The sequence below is a fragment of the Cyclopterus lumpus genome, chromosome 7 (assembly GCF_009769545.1).
Source record: "Cyclopterus lumpus isolate fCycLum1 chromosome 7, fCycLum1.pri, whole genome shotgun sequence".
Lineage (NCBI taxonomy): Eukaryota > Metazoa > Chordata > Actinopteri > Perciformes > Cyclopteridae > Cyclopterus > Cyclopterus lumpus.
In genome coordinates this window covers 18,381,723-18,397,021 of record NC_046972.1, presented here as the reverse complement: position 1 = coordinate 18,397,021, position 15,299 = coordinate 18,381,723, and the positions used below count along the sequence as shown (strand labels likewise).

General features: G+C 39.8%; 1 protein-coding gene across 1 annotated transcript; it reads left to right on the top strand.

Annotated features, from left to right (window-relative positions):
* Positions 1 to 1,846: 1,846 nt before the first annotated feature.
* march9 (membrane-associated ring finger (C3HC4) 9) lies at positions 1,847 to 14,189 on the top strand. The gene is made up of 4 exons (XM_034537703.1): positions 1,847 to 3,616; positions 9,903 to 10,058; positions 12,458 to 12,650; positions 13,249 to 14,189. Exons 1-4 carry the CDS (start codon positions 3,284 to 3,286, stop codon positions 13,578 to 13,580), a joined length of 1,014 nt encoding a protein of 337 aa, XP_034393594.1. The 5' UTR covers positions 1,847 to 3,283; the 3' UTR covers positions 13,581 to 14,189.
* The last annotated feature ends 1,110 nt before the right edge of the window (positions 14,190 to 15,299 follow it).

Sequence of the window (15,299 nt, the reverse complement as noted above, 5' to 3'; positions counted from 1 at the left end):
GAACCATGTCCCCAGAACAAATGCTCGGCTATTAGTATGGTCATGCAAATGAATTCACACCTAAAGGTTAGTTCCATTGGTCAGTTCAAAGGATGCCGCAGTTCTACTCGCTACGCCAATTACTAAACAGGCGAGGTCAAAGCTCACTCTTCCGGTCAAGGACAGGAAGTTCCCCTTCACAATAAAAGCCTATTATCCTGCCTTCCGAATAAAAGCAACACATTAGGTTTCAATCGGCATCCATTTTAACTATTGTCTAAACAATAAAACATTCATTCATTCTCATGCATCATACAGTTAATCATTACATTTGTCATTAAAACAGAATAATAAAACAGTGATCCTCTCTTATGTTTCATAATACATTCCTCCAGAATATTCCTCATAATATCCCAAATTAATTATCATATCTTCCTTTATGTATTAATTTAAAACATAAACTTCTCTTATCTACATGTGCAAATATATATAAAATCCACTACAACCTAACAGTACCAGTATAGGGACTTGGGCTATGGCTGCTAGACATCTCAGTTTCCTCCGGTATTGACAGTGAAGGAAGTATTTAGGTATGTAACTTAAGTAAAAGTACAAATTTAATAAAATCTACCAAAAGTAAAAGTTCACATTATGCAGAAAGCCTAATCTATATTATATTATATAATCTATAGGCAGCCGGTAAAGGTGGAGCTATATATTCTCTTTTAAAGTAACTAAATGTATTAAATGCGTGTAGCAAAGTAAAAAGTTGAAATGTGGTGGAGTAGAACATGGACTAAAGCACAAGGATCTCTGTACGTTAATGTGTTTAGTTACTTTACACCAGTGCGGACATATATGAAGTAATCAAAACTAGCTCCACCACGAGCAGCTACGAAGAGTCTTCTTACACGACTGTGGGTCAGCGGCTCGCCAGTTCGATCCCCGCTCACAGCCTGCCCTAGTCGATGTGTGCCCTTGAGCAAGACACTTACCCTGAATTGTGGTGTATGATTGTAAGTCGCTTTGGATAAAAGCGTCAGCTAAATGTAATGTAATGAACATTATGGAAGTATAACAATCCCATCAAGTCATTCTAATATATCAGACCCAGGGAATATTTTACTGCAGAACAAGTACTTTTACCTTCGATGCTTTCAGTAAGTAGCCCACATTTTGCAAGCGAATACTAATACAACAGTCATTACCCTGAAGGTTAATGTTCAGTTTAAAGAGGTGTTTACTCAACCTGATGATCATAAGGCGGCAGTTTGGTGTGTGGTTGATATCGAGGGCTGCTTCTATTGGTTGATATAAGTATGGTGGACAAAATAATAGAAACATGGTAACTGAGTGTTTGTTTGTAATCGAGTTAGCAGCAGTATATAAAGTAATTACAAGTATCCCCTTTACCAGCTGCAACATTAAAGTGATGAACATTAACGCATCAACAATTATAATCCAGTGATTTCTGAAATCGGGCAATCTGCATGATGAGAAGGCCAACATAGTTTTACTTTTAAAGATATGTTGATGTTAATACTTTAGCACTTTTACTTTAAATGCAGGACTTTTACTGGTAACAGAGTATTATTACACTGTTGTATTTACTTCTGTGTAGCTAATACGTCCACCACGTCCTAAAATTCACATTTCAATTCAATAGCCCAATTTCACAAATTACGAATTTGCCTAAGAGGGCTTTACAATCTGTACACGCACGACATCCCTGTCCCAGGACCTCACATAGGTGCTCTCACATATATTATACAGACCACACACACACACACACACACACACACACGCACGCACACGCACACACACGTACACGCGCGCGCACATTAACAGAGAGGTCCAGGTCCGGTTCGTACTTCCCGGGCTCCCGGTTCATGTGGCTGCAAGCGTGCACGTCAGCAGAGGGAGATCAGCACCCTGGACAGCGCTGGCTGGTCAATAATAAAGCAGCCAGGGTTCCTTTCCTGCCCAGCTGCTGGGAGCACTGGGAGAGGCACGTCACCTATCGGAGGCGAATGGATGACCAGATAAAAAATACCGACTAGTTTACAAGATGAGAGTTTTTTTTCCCTCTTCTTCTTCTTCTTCTTCTTCTCCCTATTCCGGAAGTAGCTGCTGCGTTGGTTCAATCTCCAAGCCGACCATTTCGAGGAGGAAAATCAGCGCCAGCAGTATCATCACCACCATCTATCTGATCCAATAATCAATGCCATTACTTCCGTGTAATTGCTCTCGGATTTGAAGACATCTCCATGCGCCTTGCCCGCCTGTCTTTCTAATTAGAAAAATCGCAGGGTGCCTCTATTATTCTGCCTCTCTCTCTCTCTCTCTCTCTCTCTTTGACCGTATTTTTGAGGGGCTCGCGATGAAATGCTGATGGACATCGAGGCGAAGATGGGAAACATGGGGCTTTTGGGTGTTTTTGCGTGGCCGTGTTTCCAGGCGATATAGTCTTCTGAAAGAAAAAAAAAATGAAACGGATTGTGTTTTTGATGTCAACGTGGATTGTCGGGGTGAACGGCTCGGATTCTTCGTGGAGGCTTTACAAAAAGGAGATGAAATGAAAAAAATGGACCATGATCTGACGCTTGGGATGCTACAGTGAGGGACAACAACAAAAAAAAGACAGACATATAATGATCCAAAATCAAAACTTCCATTTCATCTCTCATTTTCCTTTTGGATTATGATTCTTGACAAGAGACCCAGATGTGACTGTATGGATGGCAGGTCGTTGTATTTTACACCCCATCTTCTATTTCCTGGCTCTGTGTTGCTCTCTCTTCCACTCGTCCACTCTCTCGCGGTCTTCTGCTTTGGGTAGCAAAACATGTAGGCTATTTTTTTGCTGCAAGCCCGGTGCATCTGACAAAAAGCTGTCTTTGAAGACAAATGGGCCGTGGAAATCAAAACCCGGTCAAGTTGTAGTGTGTTTGTTCCCGAGGTGCGGTGGAAGATGCATCTATAGACAGCGTTTACCGAGTTGTTTGAGTAATGAATATTGAAAGAGTGTGTCGGCCAGCTGAAAGGGAAAATCTTTCATCCGCATTGGCTTAGACACACATGCCATCAGTGGGGCGAGAGCCTTTATTTTTCTGGCTTTCCAATTGATACGCTGGTTGTGGTATTGATGGAAATAGTACAATGAGAACGAACCTATTGGGTGTATGAATAATAATCATAATCATAATCATAATAATAATAATAATAATAATAAAGATTAATAGAGGGAGAGGGGACAAAAACAGTTCATTTATTTCAGTCTGGCGGATTCTTTATGTAGCCAAACATGTTCAAGTATCGGATCCGCATGTTTTTTAATGAACTGAAAGTCCTGGTGTTTATGCGATCCGATTCGAGACAGTCCGGCTCAGACACAGAGAGACGGTCCACCACCATGCGAGGTCTGGGGATGGGCGGCTGCGGTTGGCCGCCTTTTGTCGACTGCCATTCCCGGGATGACGAGGAGGAGTACTACGGCAGCGACCCGCGGCCCCGGAGCCTGGCGTTTGAGGACAAGGAGCCCAAGCTGCAAGTGGGCCTGGACGCTGTGTCTCTGACCAGCACCAACAGCAGCCTGCGGAGCCCCCAGTGCCGGATCTGTTTCCAGGGCCTAGAGCAGGTAAACATGCAGCCGGCGATGCTTCCTATAATGCTGATGCCTCTTCCTTGTGGATCAGACTGTTTGTTTCTGTGCTTTAAATGTGCTGCTGAGCCTTTGTGCTGCTGTGGAGAGCCATTTCACCATGCATGAGTGCAGGATTTTATTGACATTGTTTTCCAGGAAGTGGTCATATTTTAAGTTCTTTAGTGTAATCTGCCATTTTGATTTTTATAGATTTTTTCTTTTGTTGGTACCAAATCATAAAGTGTGTATCTCTCATTCAGAGGATTCTACAGCCATCACCCCCCCCCCCCCCCCCCCCTCCCCCCCCCCATATCTCTCTTGTTCTTTCTTCACACACCTTCATCCTCAATACCTCCTTTAGGATGAAGACACTATAAAATAGCCAAATTAGTTTTTTCAAAAAGCCTAAAATCATAAATTTGTTACATAGGGCTTTGAGTATAGGGCACTCACTGTCTCTAATCCCTCGATTTAGAGGTAAATATTTGTCCTTTTTTCACTGATGATTGCTCAGTGATGTGGTTGTCTAAATAACACTGTTTTCATAGCCAAGCTAATCGGTGGCGGAGAGGCAGCCGTTCCCACACATCTGAAATCCGGCCAGCATAGCAACAAAGAAAGTTAGCCAATTAGGTCTGCAGGATGACAAATAGAGTGAGAGGGACTGAATATGCATGAGTCAACTGTCCCCTGTCCGCATGTGTCACAGAACAGGATGATCAACTATTAATCTTGTGACAATCACTGTTCCTGGCCAGACAGTGTTGACTGTGGCGATAAATGACAAGTTAGATGAATTTGTCATCCTTTTTTTGGTGATCTATTTCTACTACATAATCACTCACTCTCTCTCTCTCTCTCTCTTACTCCTCCTCTCTGCTTGATTTTTCTTTGCCCAGAGCCCCAAACAAAACACCAAGTAGTGCATATCTTTTGGTCTTTGGCCAAATGTTGATCTCACCAGATGTGCAGAAACCTGTGCCGCCTGGCAGGTAGTCATGAAGCCTGAGATAACTAGAAACACTGTAAATCCTGGAGGAGCACAGACGGATATTAACATTTAGTCACTTATAGGCGTATAGACCTAGTGTTATTACAGCCCATGTGCTAATTTATGACATCTGCCCTAGAGTTTCTATTGTGGGACATAGTAAGCTGGAGATCAGTTTAGGCTTGTTTGGGATACAAAGTAATTTGATGTGACAGTTGGAGATCAACCCCAGGTTGCTGTCTTGCCCACTCAAAGATCCTCCTTTAATAAAAGGTTGATGTTTGGGACTTAGGGCAATCCGGCAAGGTGACTCATCGTGCAACATGGCTCTCAGCTGCCTCTTTTGCAGACAAAGAGCAAGCAAACAAAGCACTGAAGGGAAACCATGAGACTACACTATATCATAGCTTATTTCCTTTGCCTCCAAAGCACTCAAAGTACCTTATACGTCCTTATGTGCAGGGTGTGTGTGTGTGTGTGTGTGTGTGTGTTTGCGTGTGTGCATGTGCATGTTGGGGGGCTCACATTTGCCATTTTATTGTTATTTCATTATTCAAGCAGGTCTCAACAGGGGCCGGGATCATGTCGCTGTCAGCGGGCCAATTACCTACAGACATAATCACCTTGCTCTGTGGGCTGCATTTTGTGTGAATGCTTATTAACTGTCTGTCAAAGGTGTCAGCGTGTGTCGACGTACAGTAGGTCTGCATTCACAGAAGCCTGCTGGAGGGGCTGGCCGTGTTAGGTTTGCATGGAGATGGGCTACTGGCATGTTGGAGTGAGGAGGTGTGGTGGAAGTGGTGGTGGTGATCACCCCTGCCTGCCTTTTTCACTTGCAGTGCCCAACAGCGTGTTTCCACAATGACACGCGGTCTGCGGCTCGGGGGAGGAGGGGGGGACACATTTGTTTGTCTAAAGGTTACGGCTGAGGAGGAAAACCATTTTCTTAGTCAGAAGTGACACACCAAATTAACACCTTCATGCTCTGTGAAGTGGCCTTGAGGGACAAACCCACGCCAGATCAACTGAGCAGGAAGTGTGTGTGTGTGTGTGTGTGTGTGTGTGTGTGTGTGTGTGTGTGTGTGTGTGAAAAATGGTTCATACGGAAATCAAGGCAAGTCCACAATGATTTTTGAGTGTGCAGCGTGTGGCAGAGCTAGTATGGTGAAGCTGGAACCATGACATGTTATGGCATGGAAAAAGGCTTTTAACAAAATTGTTGCCAATTTTATCAACTAATTGTTTTATAACACAAAACAATATTTTCCTCTGAAATGTAGAAGAGTAGAAGTTTAAAGTGGCATGAAACGTAAAGTACAAGTACCTCAAAACTTGACAGTGCTTGAGCACATGTACTTTGTCACATTCCACTACTGTGTGTGTGTGTGTGTGCGTGTGTGTGTGTGTGTGTGTGTGTGTGTGTGTGTGTGTCCAAAACCTGATATAGTAGTAGAAGTAAAAATTGCATAAAAAGTCAATTCAAGTACAAGCAACTAAAAATTGCACTTAATACTTAGTACCTGAGTGAAGGACTTTCCACTACTGCTATCAACAGGACAACAACAAATGCTGATGAACGTTTAAGGTTTAGTCTGGTTTTGTAAAACCATTTTGGTTTGGGTCAAAATAAGTATTATTATTATTATTATTACTACTATTATTATTATAAGTATTCATTAAGGTTAAGTGAACCTTTGTTGGCACAGTTAAAAGAACCAGATGACCGTCAGTAGGAAATGAGAAATGAACAGCGAGCTCGTAAAAGTCCAAATCTTTTGTTCACACGTTCACTGAAGTTTCTTTGGATGGCCGAATAACTGGAGCACCAAATGTGGATTAAATCTGCTGAAAATGGTCCCCACCAAATACACTACTTCTTGCAGTTTGATTAAAATTGGACCAAAATAATTCATCGACCAGCTGTTTTAAGAAATTATATAACTCTTTTAAAAAGATAAAATAATATATTCTTTAAGATTTTCAGTTGGAGCCTCATTGTTTTGGTGTTTTCACAGGACGTGTTGACAATAATCCAAAAAGGTTCATGTCAATTGTGATGTTGTTTTACAGTCGACTTCACTGCTTTGTTCAAACACAGTATAACTCCACAAGGTCTAGTTTTATTTGAGCATCAATAAATCCAGCTCGTCCAGATGTGACCTTCATGCCTCTTTCTGTTTGTTGTTCCTGTTTGTTACTTTAAGGTGGAGGGGTTCACTCTACAGTCACATTACAAAGATATGTATAGGCCTAGTGTGTGTGTGTGTGTGTGTGTGTGTGTGTGTGTGTGTGTGTGTGTGTATACTTCTATCTTTATTTCGTTAATTGCTTTTGGGGTTCGTCAATTTGATTTGATTCAGTTCAATTTCATAGAGTCTTTATTTCTTTCATAATTATCAATGTAAACCCTTAGTTAATTAAAAAAAATAACCTTTCCAAATAATTATGATTATTACTTTATAGGGTAAACAACTTTGATCTTGATAGAATATTGTAACTGTGCAGTAGTTTTTGCATTGACCTCAATTTTTTTTTTACTGCATGAAGCTCAAAACAAGGTTTGATTTGCTGCAGGTTATTCTGGAGATGCAACGTTTTCACCTAACGGTAGTTATGAGTTCAGCCATTATTTGACTTTGGTATACATAAAAAAAACACCTTTTACACCTTCAGTTTGGCTTCCAGAAACTAAATGTACGTCCTGTGATCTGTGAGCAGGAGGATCGATATGTGTGAACATCAAACAAAGCTCCCTCAGAATTTGAATCTTGAACCTTATTTTGGGATGGATTCAAGAGACACTTTGAAGTTTTGTGAATTCAAATAACGTGAGCTTTTATTTATGTTTTATTTATGACTGTGCTTAGAAAATCCCTTTCTAAAATATGGTGTCTCTTAGTGATTGAGTAGCTGCAGAAGATGTTCCTTTTTAGAGGAGACCTGAATTTAGACAAAACTATCACATTTTATGCTTGAACGGTTTCTGTTGAAGGTGACGGTTTAAAATAATAATCACAGCTTTTAAAGGTCCTTGTTTTTATTTTGTTCTAGTTGATCGTGACATTACCGTCCTCATACAAGCTGGACAACGTTTCCTCGCACACGCACACTTTCCAACGACAGCTTGGCATTTCAGAAATGTTTTCTTTCATTTGGTTTTTATTTAGTTTACCATATAATTCTGACCTTCTCGGTGTTATCTTTATAGTGTCAGCAGGCAAGTTATTTTAAAGTTTATGAGTGACATGTGGCTCATCTGCTAAATCCAATCTTTTGTGGGACACTTGAATACTTTTATTAAAAATGGGAAGGTCAAACAAGCCAGATGGGGGACCGACAGAGTGCAGGCGGAGCGACAAAAAGAGGAAGCATTATTTGTGTCAACGCAGTCGTCTGTTGCATACAATATGTAGTTATTACACTGGTAGTCTGCTACTGCAGCTATTATTGTTGGGAAGTAATGTAATTACTGTTTTTTGGTAACAGTAATGTAAGGGATCCTAATTTAAAATCCAGTTATTAGATTACAGTAAATAATCCCAGTAATGCTCTGTTCATATTTACTTGCTGTCTTACTGTGAGTTTGGTGGAAGGTTGATATCTGAAGCTCACTTATTAACACAGGATTTTGTGTTTGTTTAATTACAAAAATGAAGAGTAAAATCAACAATATGCAGTTTGCAGGGTGTTGTATGTTCGACTATTTTAGAGGTACAGTAACATGTTCATTTGTAGGCTTTAGAGGTTTTGTTCTCTTTGGACAGGCTGGCTGTTTCCAACTGCTTTTAGTCTTTATGCTAAGCTAAGCTAACTGGTTCCAGCTTCATATTTAACAGACCGACATGAGAGCGGCATCAATCTTCTCATCTAACTCTCAGCAAGGAAAAGGGGGAATATCCAGTTGCTGCTTAAAGTTTACATTTCAACGTTTTACACTTTAGTCCAGTTTAGAAACAGTTAATGCTTTTTTTTCCAAAATTCAACACCACTGAAGTGAACGCTCCCGACAGTCAATATAGTATGTTTGATGTCTGAGAGATGGAAGTTTGCAATGAGTTCACTCAGAGTTTGTGTGAATCGTCGGCGGCTCGTCTCTCCTTCACCTGTCAGCCTTTGAAGCCCCACCGCTCCCGGCTGCTGTTGTGCTAACGTGCCCCTCCGCCAACTGATTCACCAATGATTCACACTGATACACCCAACACTCATGGTGTTTTGAAAGCTTTCATTTATTTGTGATGCATGGGTGAGGTTTTAGGTTTTTCAGATTTCTTTTAATAAAGTGAGAACTTTGTTGACCTCTGAGGTGAAACATGCCGACCAATCTCAAAGCCTTCTGACAAAAATTGATGTTTTTGACGCTGAACGGTGATGACAGCCTGAATGTGGTCATCTGTAATGTGGCAAAAAATGCCAACACGCTTCAGGTGCTGGAGGGGTGCAGAAGAGACACTAACCTATTTCTTAGAGACCAAAATTATTAGATATAGGGTGGGGTCAGAAATGGAGAAGGGTCATTTTTATAATTGCTTAAAGCCGAGTATATTCTTATTCTTACCTTGTTTTTATATTTAATTTCAGTCATAATTTGTGATATGTATTATATAAAAAATAAATTAAAAAGGTGTATCAATAAGATGTGTTCATGTGCGCTAACCGGTCACAAAGGAGCATTTTCTTCATAAGCAGAGGAACCAATATACCAGTTTGGCCTTATTGGATCATATCTCTTGTAGAACTGTAGTAAATTAAATGTACCATAAAAAGTTAGTCTAACGTGTAGGTTCAGCACCACATATTTGTTCAGGGTTGAGAGATGAAGCATATATGATCTAAGATATGATCTAATATGATCTTTTTCCAGCCTTTTCAGTTGAACTCACAAACTTAATCATCCGCTCTCTCACAATGAACCCAACTGTAACCAAGACACTTTGTTTTTATGTACATATAAAACCAAGCCCACATTTAAAACACAAACTTGAGAAGAGCGGGAATATTTGGAAAAAGGGACAGATCATTTGGTTGCCTTGAATTTAAAAAAAAGTGTATTAGTAGCGCACTTTGGGAAAAATAATATGTCATTAGGGCGGTGGTCCTTCCCTCACACAAATGAATGTAAAAAGTTCAGCCCTCCTCCCATCTACAATACATTTTATAGGATAAACACATTTGTTTAGTATTTAAAGCAGAATCTCTGTCTGTATTCTTATTTGCAGGTCTCTAAATATCAAAACTATATTTGTTTTTCCATGAATTGATCATGCTGTGTTTTCCTCGTCTGTCCTGCAGGGCGAACTGTTGAGCCCCTGCCGCTGTGACGGCTCAGTGCGCTGCACCCATCAGCCGTGTCTCATCCGCTGGATCAGCGAGAGGGGATCCTGGAGCTGCGAGCTCTGCTACTTCAAGTACCAGGTCCTGGCCATCAGCACCAAGAACCCCCTCCAGGTAACACAAAGGGAATCCGCAGCACGAACACACACCAACAAACCTGTGGAGAAACTGATTTTAACACAAATAAAAACTAACTTTGGGGCTTAACACTTATGCATAATAAGTACTTTTTGGACTATAGATATGTGTTGATGCTGATACTTCTGTACTTTTACAGGAGTAACATTTTAAATGCAGGACTTACTTGTAAGAGAGTATTTTAGAGTATACTTTAAAGGTATAGTTAGTGTGTAGTATTTGGCGGCATCTAACAGTGAGGTTGTAGATTTCAACCAACTGAAACTTCTCCCGCGTGCTCAGCGTGGAGGAGAACTACTGTGAATGGGCCGACCCAGAGTCAGTGTTTGGTATTTCTTTTCTGTAGAAACATGGCCTTATGTACATATAAACACAACGATTCTCATTATCCTTGACACTGTTCCTTAGAGTTAAAGATCTGAGTACCCTGCATTCTGCTGAATATCCACTAGAGCGCCGATACTGAGCCCGTTCAGGTGAATCAGTATCAAGATGCTCATGAGGTTGAATTTAGTCTCCTCTTAATGTCTTTTTTTTTTCTACAAAAGGTTACAAGGTTACAAGTTATATGGTTCATTTATTGCACGTAAACAAGATAGAGATAGAGTATGTGATGATGTACACCGCGTCTCAATATGCGGGTAAACACAAACGTTGTCATGTTGTGTGAGGTTTGCGTTCATGACTGAATGAAGGGGAGCTATTCGTCGTATGGGAGAACAAAGCAAAAGTCGGTGCTGGCGGAGAGGTTTCATAATAACACGCATACAACATGCAAACGCTGCCGCATCAGACCAACACTCTCTTAGAACAAATCTCAGGCCGTCGCTGTGGTGTGAGGACTGTTTGCCATATTGTGCTGACACATTTTCCCTCTGCGTCACTGTCCTTCTGCCCTCCTTTTCAGAGGCAGCCAATGACTCTAAAACCTATTGAGAAGATGCCACGTGTGTGTGTGTCTGTGTGTGTGTTTGACATATTTGTTAATGTGCGTATTCATCATGGACTCATATGGTGATTTCTCTCACTGGTGAGACATAATATGGCGGAAACTGTACATTTATTCAAGTACTACACTTGTGTACAGTCCGGTATTTATGCTCCTTTACACTTGTACTACACAACATATCAGACAGAAATATACTTTTTACTCCACTACAGCTATGGGTTACTAGTTACTTTCCAGATTGAAAACACATGATATGTGCTATTTATTGTCACAGATTAAACTAATAATGATCCCTCAGTACGGGTTTTGGGATACATAGAAAAGTGGTGGAGTGGTTCAACTAATTTGACCAAAAGAAAATGTGATTCTAAAAGTTTCGAGAGGCTTGAAATAGTCAGCTAAAAGTAATGGTTACGTAAGCTAAGACATGATAAAAATGATTTATTGTGTCATGAATGTAATAACATGACAAAGTAGAAATTCAACTAAAGCATCCTTAAATTTCAGAATTCATGAAATGAGTCACAGCAACATTTACTATCTAGCACTGAAAGTAAAAAGTCTTCTCTTCCACAATCTTGAGATAAAAGTGGCAAACTTGAACGCATAAAACTTAAACAATCAATCCAATCTTTGCTCAGCTGAGCAGCAGAATATTTCAGGGTTTAGTCAAGTTATTTCATGGAATATTAACTATCTTAAGTCATCGTGATTTGTTCAAATAATTAGCTGAAGGTAATTATTTAACAGTTCAAATAATTAGAAAAGGGTTTAAATGTAAAATACATCAGATAAAACATTTTTGGAAGCAGTAAAGCAGTGTCTAGTTGGGGGCTCCTTGTGCTTCTCATTTACATAATACTAAGTGTCCAATATTTCACAAGAAAAGATTAAAGAAGTCTGAAAAAAATTCACCAAAAAAGAATTTAAGAGAATTTTTTATTTTCTCTTCTATCTCATCTCACGACCACTCAGATGTGTGACTCCTAGGTTGAGAACGACTTCATTTAACCATTCAACCATTGAATTATTAATAATGTTTTAGTGACATTAAATGGCACAAAAAAAGAGTTGGAACAAAATCAATTAACGTGTAATATTAAACCTCTATTTTGTAAATGTTTCCGCTGTAATTGTGTGTATAAATAGCGACACAATATTCAAATCTATTACAGAACAATGAGCTGTTATATAATAGATTTATAGCTGAGCTTGTGCTGAAAAATGTGGGAATGTGGAGTAAGGACAAGGTGCTGAAAAGGACAGTTAATGCGTAGAAAGCAAAAAAATAACCTTGACTTTGGATTTTGAATGCAGAACTGTTATATTTAGCCTTTGTTTACATTGTTCACTTGGTATTTTACTGAAGTAAAGAATCTGAGTTCTTCTTCCACGACTCATTTAGACTTTTTTTCTCCTCCTGCAGTGGCAGGCCATCTCTCTGACGGTGATAGAGAAGGTGCAGATAGCGGCCATTATTCTGGGCTCCCTTTTCCTCATCGCCAGCATCTCCTGGCTAATCTGGTCCTCCCTCAGCCCCTCGGCCAAGTGGCAACGTCAGGACCTGCTTTTCCAAATCTGCTATGGCATGTACGGCTTCATGGATATCGTGTGCATAGGTAAAGATGTGCAAACATAAAAATCACACAGCATGATTATATAAATAGCTTTGGCAGCAGCAGCCATAGACGAATTGTATAAGAATATCACATGAACAGTTGGGCGTAGTAGAAGGTTTAGGATACAGAGCACGAAGAGATACATTATGCAACAAGAACACACAAATATATTAATAAACATAGGTCGCATTATGCGAGGACAAAAACAAAAAAACAAAAAAATGTATTCAGTTCACATCCTCTTGGTTGTTAAGGTCATACATAATGACACAGAAACCAAACAACATAAGCAGATGTAAAAGTAAAAGGATGACCACTACACTATAAAAGCACATGAGAGAACAAGAACAAGAGACTCTGTTTTTTAGGGAGCAACCTGGCTGACGCTTCTTGTGTAATTGTGAGTCGCTCGTGTAAAAAAACTGCTGAGAACAGATGGCATCAGATATCTGCACTGTGATTATTGCCAACTGTCTAGGCGAGATGGAAAGCGCCTACCTGTTAAGATGCTGGTTGCATCCTTTTGAGCATAATATCTGATGTAATGCAGCGGGGATTCATTCAGACCCTGTCCTTCACTCTTCTTCTTTCTGCCCAGGCCTCATCATCCACGAGGGATCATCAGTGTATCGAATCTTCAAACGATGGCAGGCTGTCAATCAGCAGTGGAAAGTACTGAACTATGAGAAATCAAAGGACTTGGGCGACCCGCTGAGTTCGAGCAGCAAATCGGGGGCTCGCAGCTCTCGCGGTAACCCTCACGGTCTGGCCAGCAGCAGTGGTGGGCGACAGAGCAGGAGGTTAAGAACTATTCTGAACCACCACTGTGGATACACCATCTTTCACATCCTGAGCCAACTGCGGCCCAACAACCCTCGGATCAGCACCACCTCCAACCGGGAAGTGGTGATGAGGGTGACCACCGTATGAGTCAGGGCCGGGCGCGGTGATGATGAGAGAGACCTCATCAGTGTGTCGAGATGTATATGAGAGGACGGACTCATGGACCTTATATCAAATACTACAGACACATGTAGACGACAGGAGTCCCGTGAGGAGCCGGGTGATGCCACATCATCAAACACCTGAGGATTTTTCCTCTTGTTTCGTACGACAAAAGGAAGCCAGGTGCTCCTTTTCAATAATTAACCGAAAATAAGGATGCATTCAAAGACATAGAAATGTGTGGAGGAAAAAAAGTGTACACAGGCTTTATAACTGAATCCAAGACGGTGAGACATTTTTTTCCAGTTCAATATCAGGATGCACAGACATTTCTCTTTGATTTGATCCTCTTGATTTGATTTGTATCGATTCTCTTTTTGTTTGTTTTTTACTCACTTTGATTTTGTACGGATGTATGATTTTACAGGAAATCATGTAACTCCATACATGCCAAACATTTCCAGACAACTATGTATAATGATCTTAAAAAATTTCTACAAGACAACCGATGCTGGGAAATAGACCGAAAACTGAAACAAACAAACACGAGGGCAAACACAGAGGTGACAACTGATCAATAAGTCATTACAAGTCAAAAAAAAGAAAAAGAAAAGAATAAAAAACGATGAAAAAAAAGAAATCTGTAAGATTTCAGTGACACTTAACCTTTCTGCAATAAAGATACGTATGTACATTTCACAGGGAATTTTGCATGGGTATATAATTTTATTCTTCATCACATAACATAAGCACATGACAAATTTGCTCTATTTCCAATGGTGCTTGCCAAAATAAACACTTTAGAAACATCTGATTTCATTGCACCAACTTTTTGTCAACATGACAAATGGCAGTGTGTTACAGCTATTTCAGCTAAAATACAGATTGTTGCTGCTGTGTGCTGATTCAGATTTGATAATAAGTAAACTATTGGATTAAACATGGGGATCAGATGATCTCTTACTACTCAGTCTCACTCCGTCTCTTCATTACTCCACCTGCAGCTGAAAGCATGCATGATCTGGTCTAATGTGTTGTAGTGTTTTTGGTGTAAATGTAGTTTGTGGGAAACACAATGAAAATTCCTTTCATTTCAATAATTATTTTAATTTATTAAACAGGCTAAAACTCTTCCTCACTGTAGGTGAAATCACTGGAAAGCAGATGCGTTGAGATTATATGCTATATGATATATAATATCTACTGATATTATATATCAAAAGTAGTATAATTTGCTGCTGGTATCTGTCTTGTGCAACAGTAATGTGAATATGTTTGGAGTTTGGAAAACACTGATGGCCGTATTTGACCATTTTCTGACATTTTACTGACTGAATGATTACATTATTAATTGGGAAACAATTAAGGAGAATACTATATAGTGAAAATAATCATTAGTGGCAGCCCTAGTACAATTTAAAAACTTTGATTTCAAGTATTTTTTAAGTGTCTAATATACAAACAACTGTATTTAAGTTGCTCAGATTCAATTGTCATTTTCAGATAAATCCAGACCAAAATTCACATGAACATCTGGATTCCCAAGGATATTCAACCAAATCTGAATGAATCTGATATGACCTCTAATAAGTCATATTTGCGACTCTTATAGTTTAGACAGACTTGTTTTGAGAATAATTGCTTAAGGGATTGCTTACATCATTATTTTGTTTTACTGAATATACAGTAGGAATATTGAGTAAA

Excerpts from the sequence above, each read along its gene's own strand:
- march9 (XM_034537703.1), top strand. The coding sequence starts at position 3,284 with ATGTTCAAGTATCGGATCCGCATGTTTTTTAATGAACTGAAAGTCCTG. Across the intron at positions 3,617-9,902 it reads GTTTCCAGGGCCTAGAGCAG|GGCGAACTGTTGAGCCCCTG; the intron begins GTAAACATGCAG and ends TCTGTCCTGCAG. Across the intron at positions 10,059-12,457 it reads GCACCAAGAACCCCCTCCAG|TGGCAGGCCATCTCTCTGAC; the intron begins GTAACACAAAGG and ends CTCCTCCTGCAG.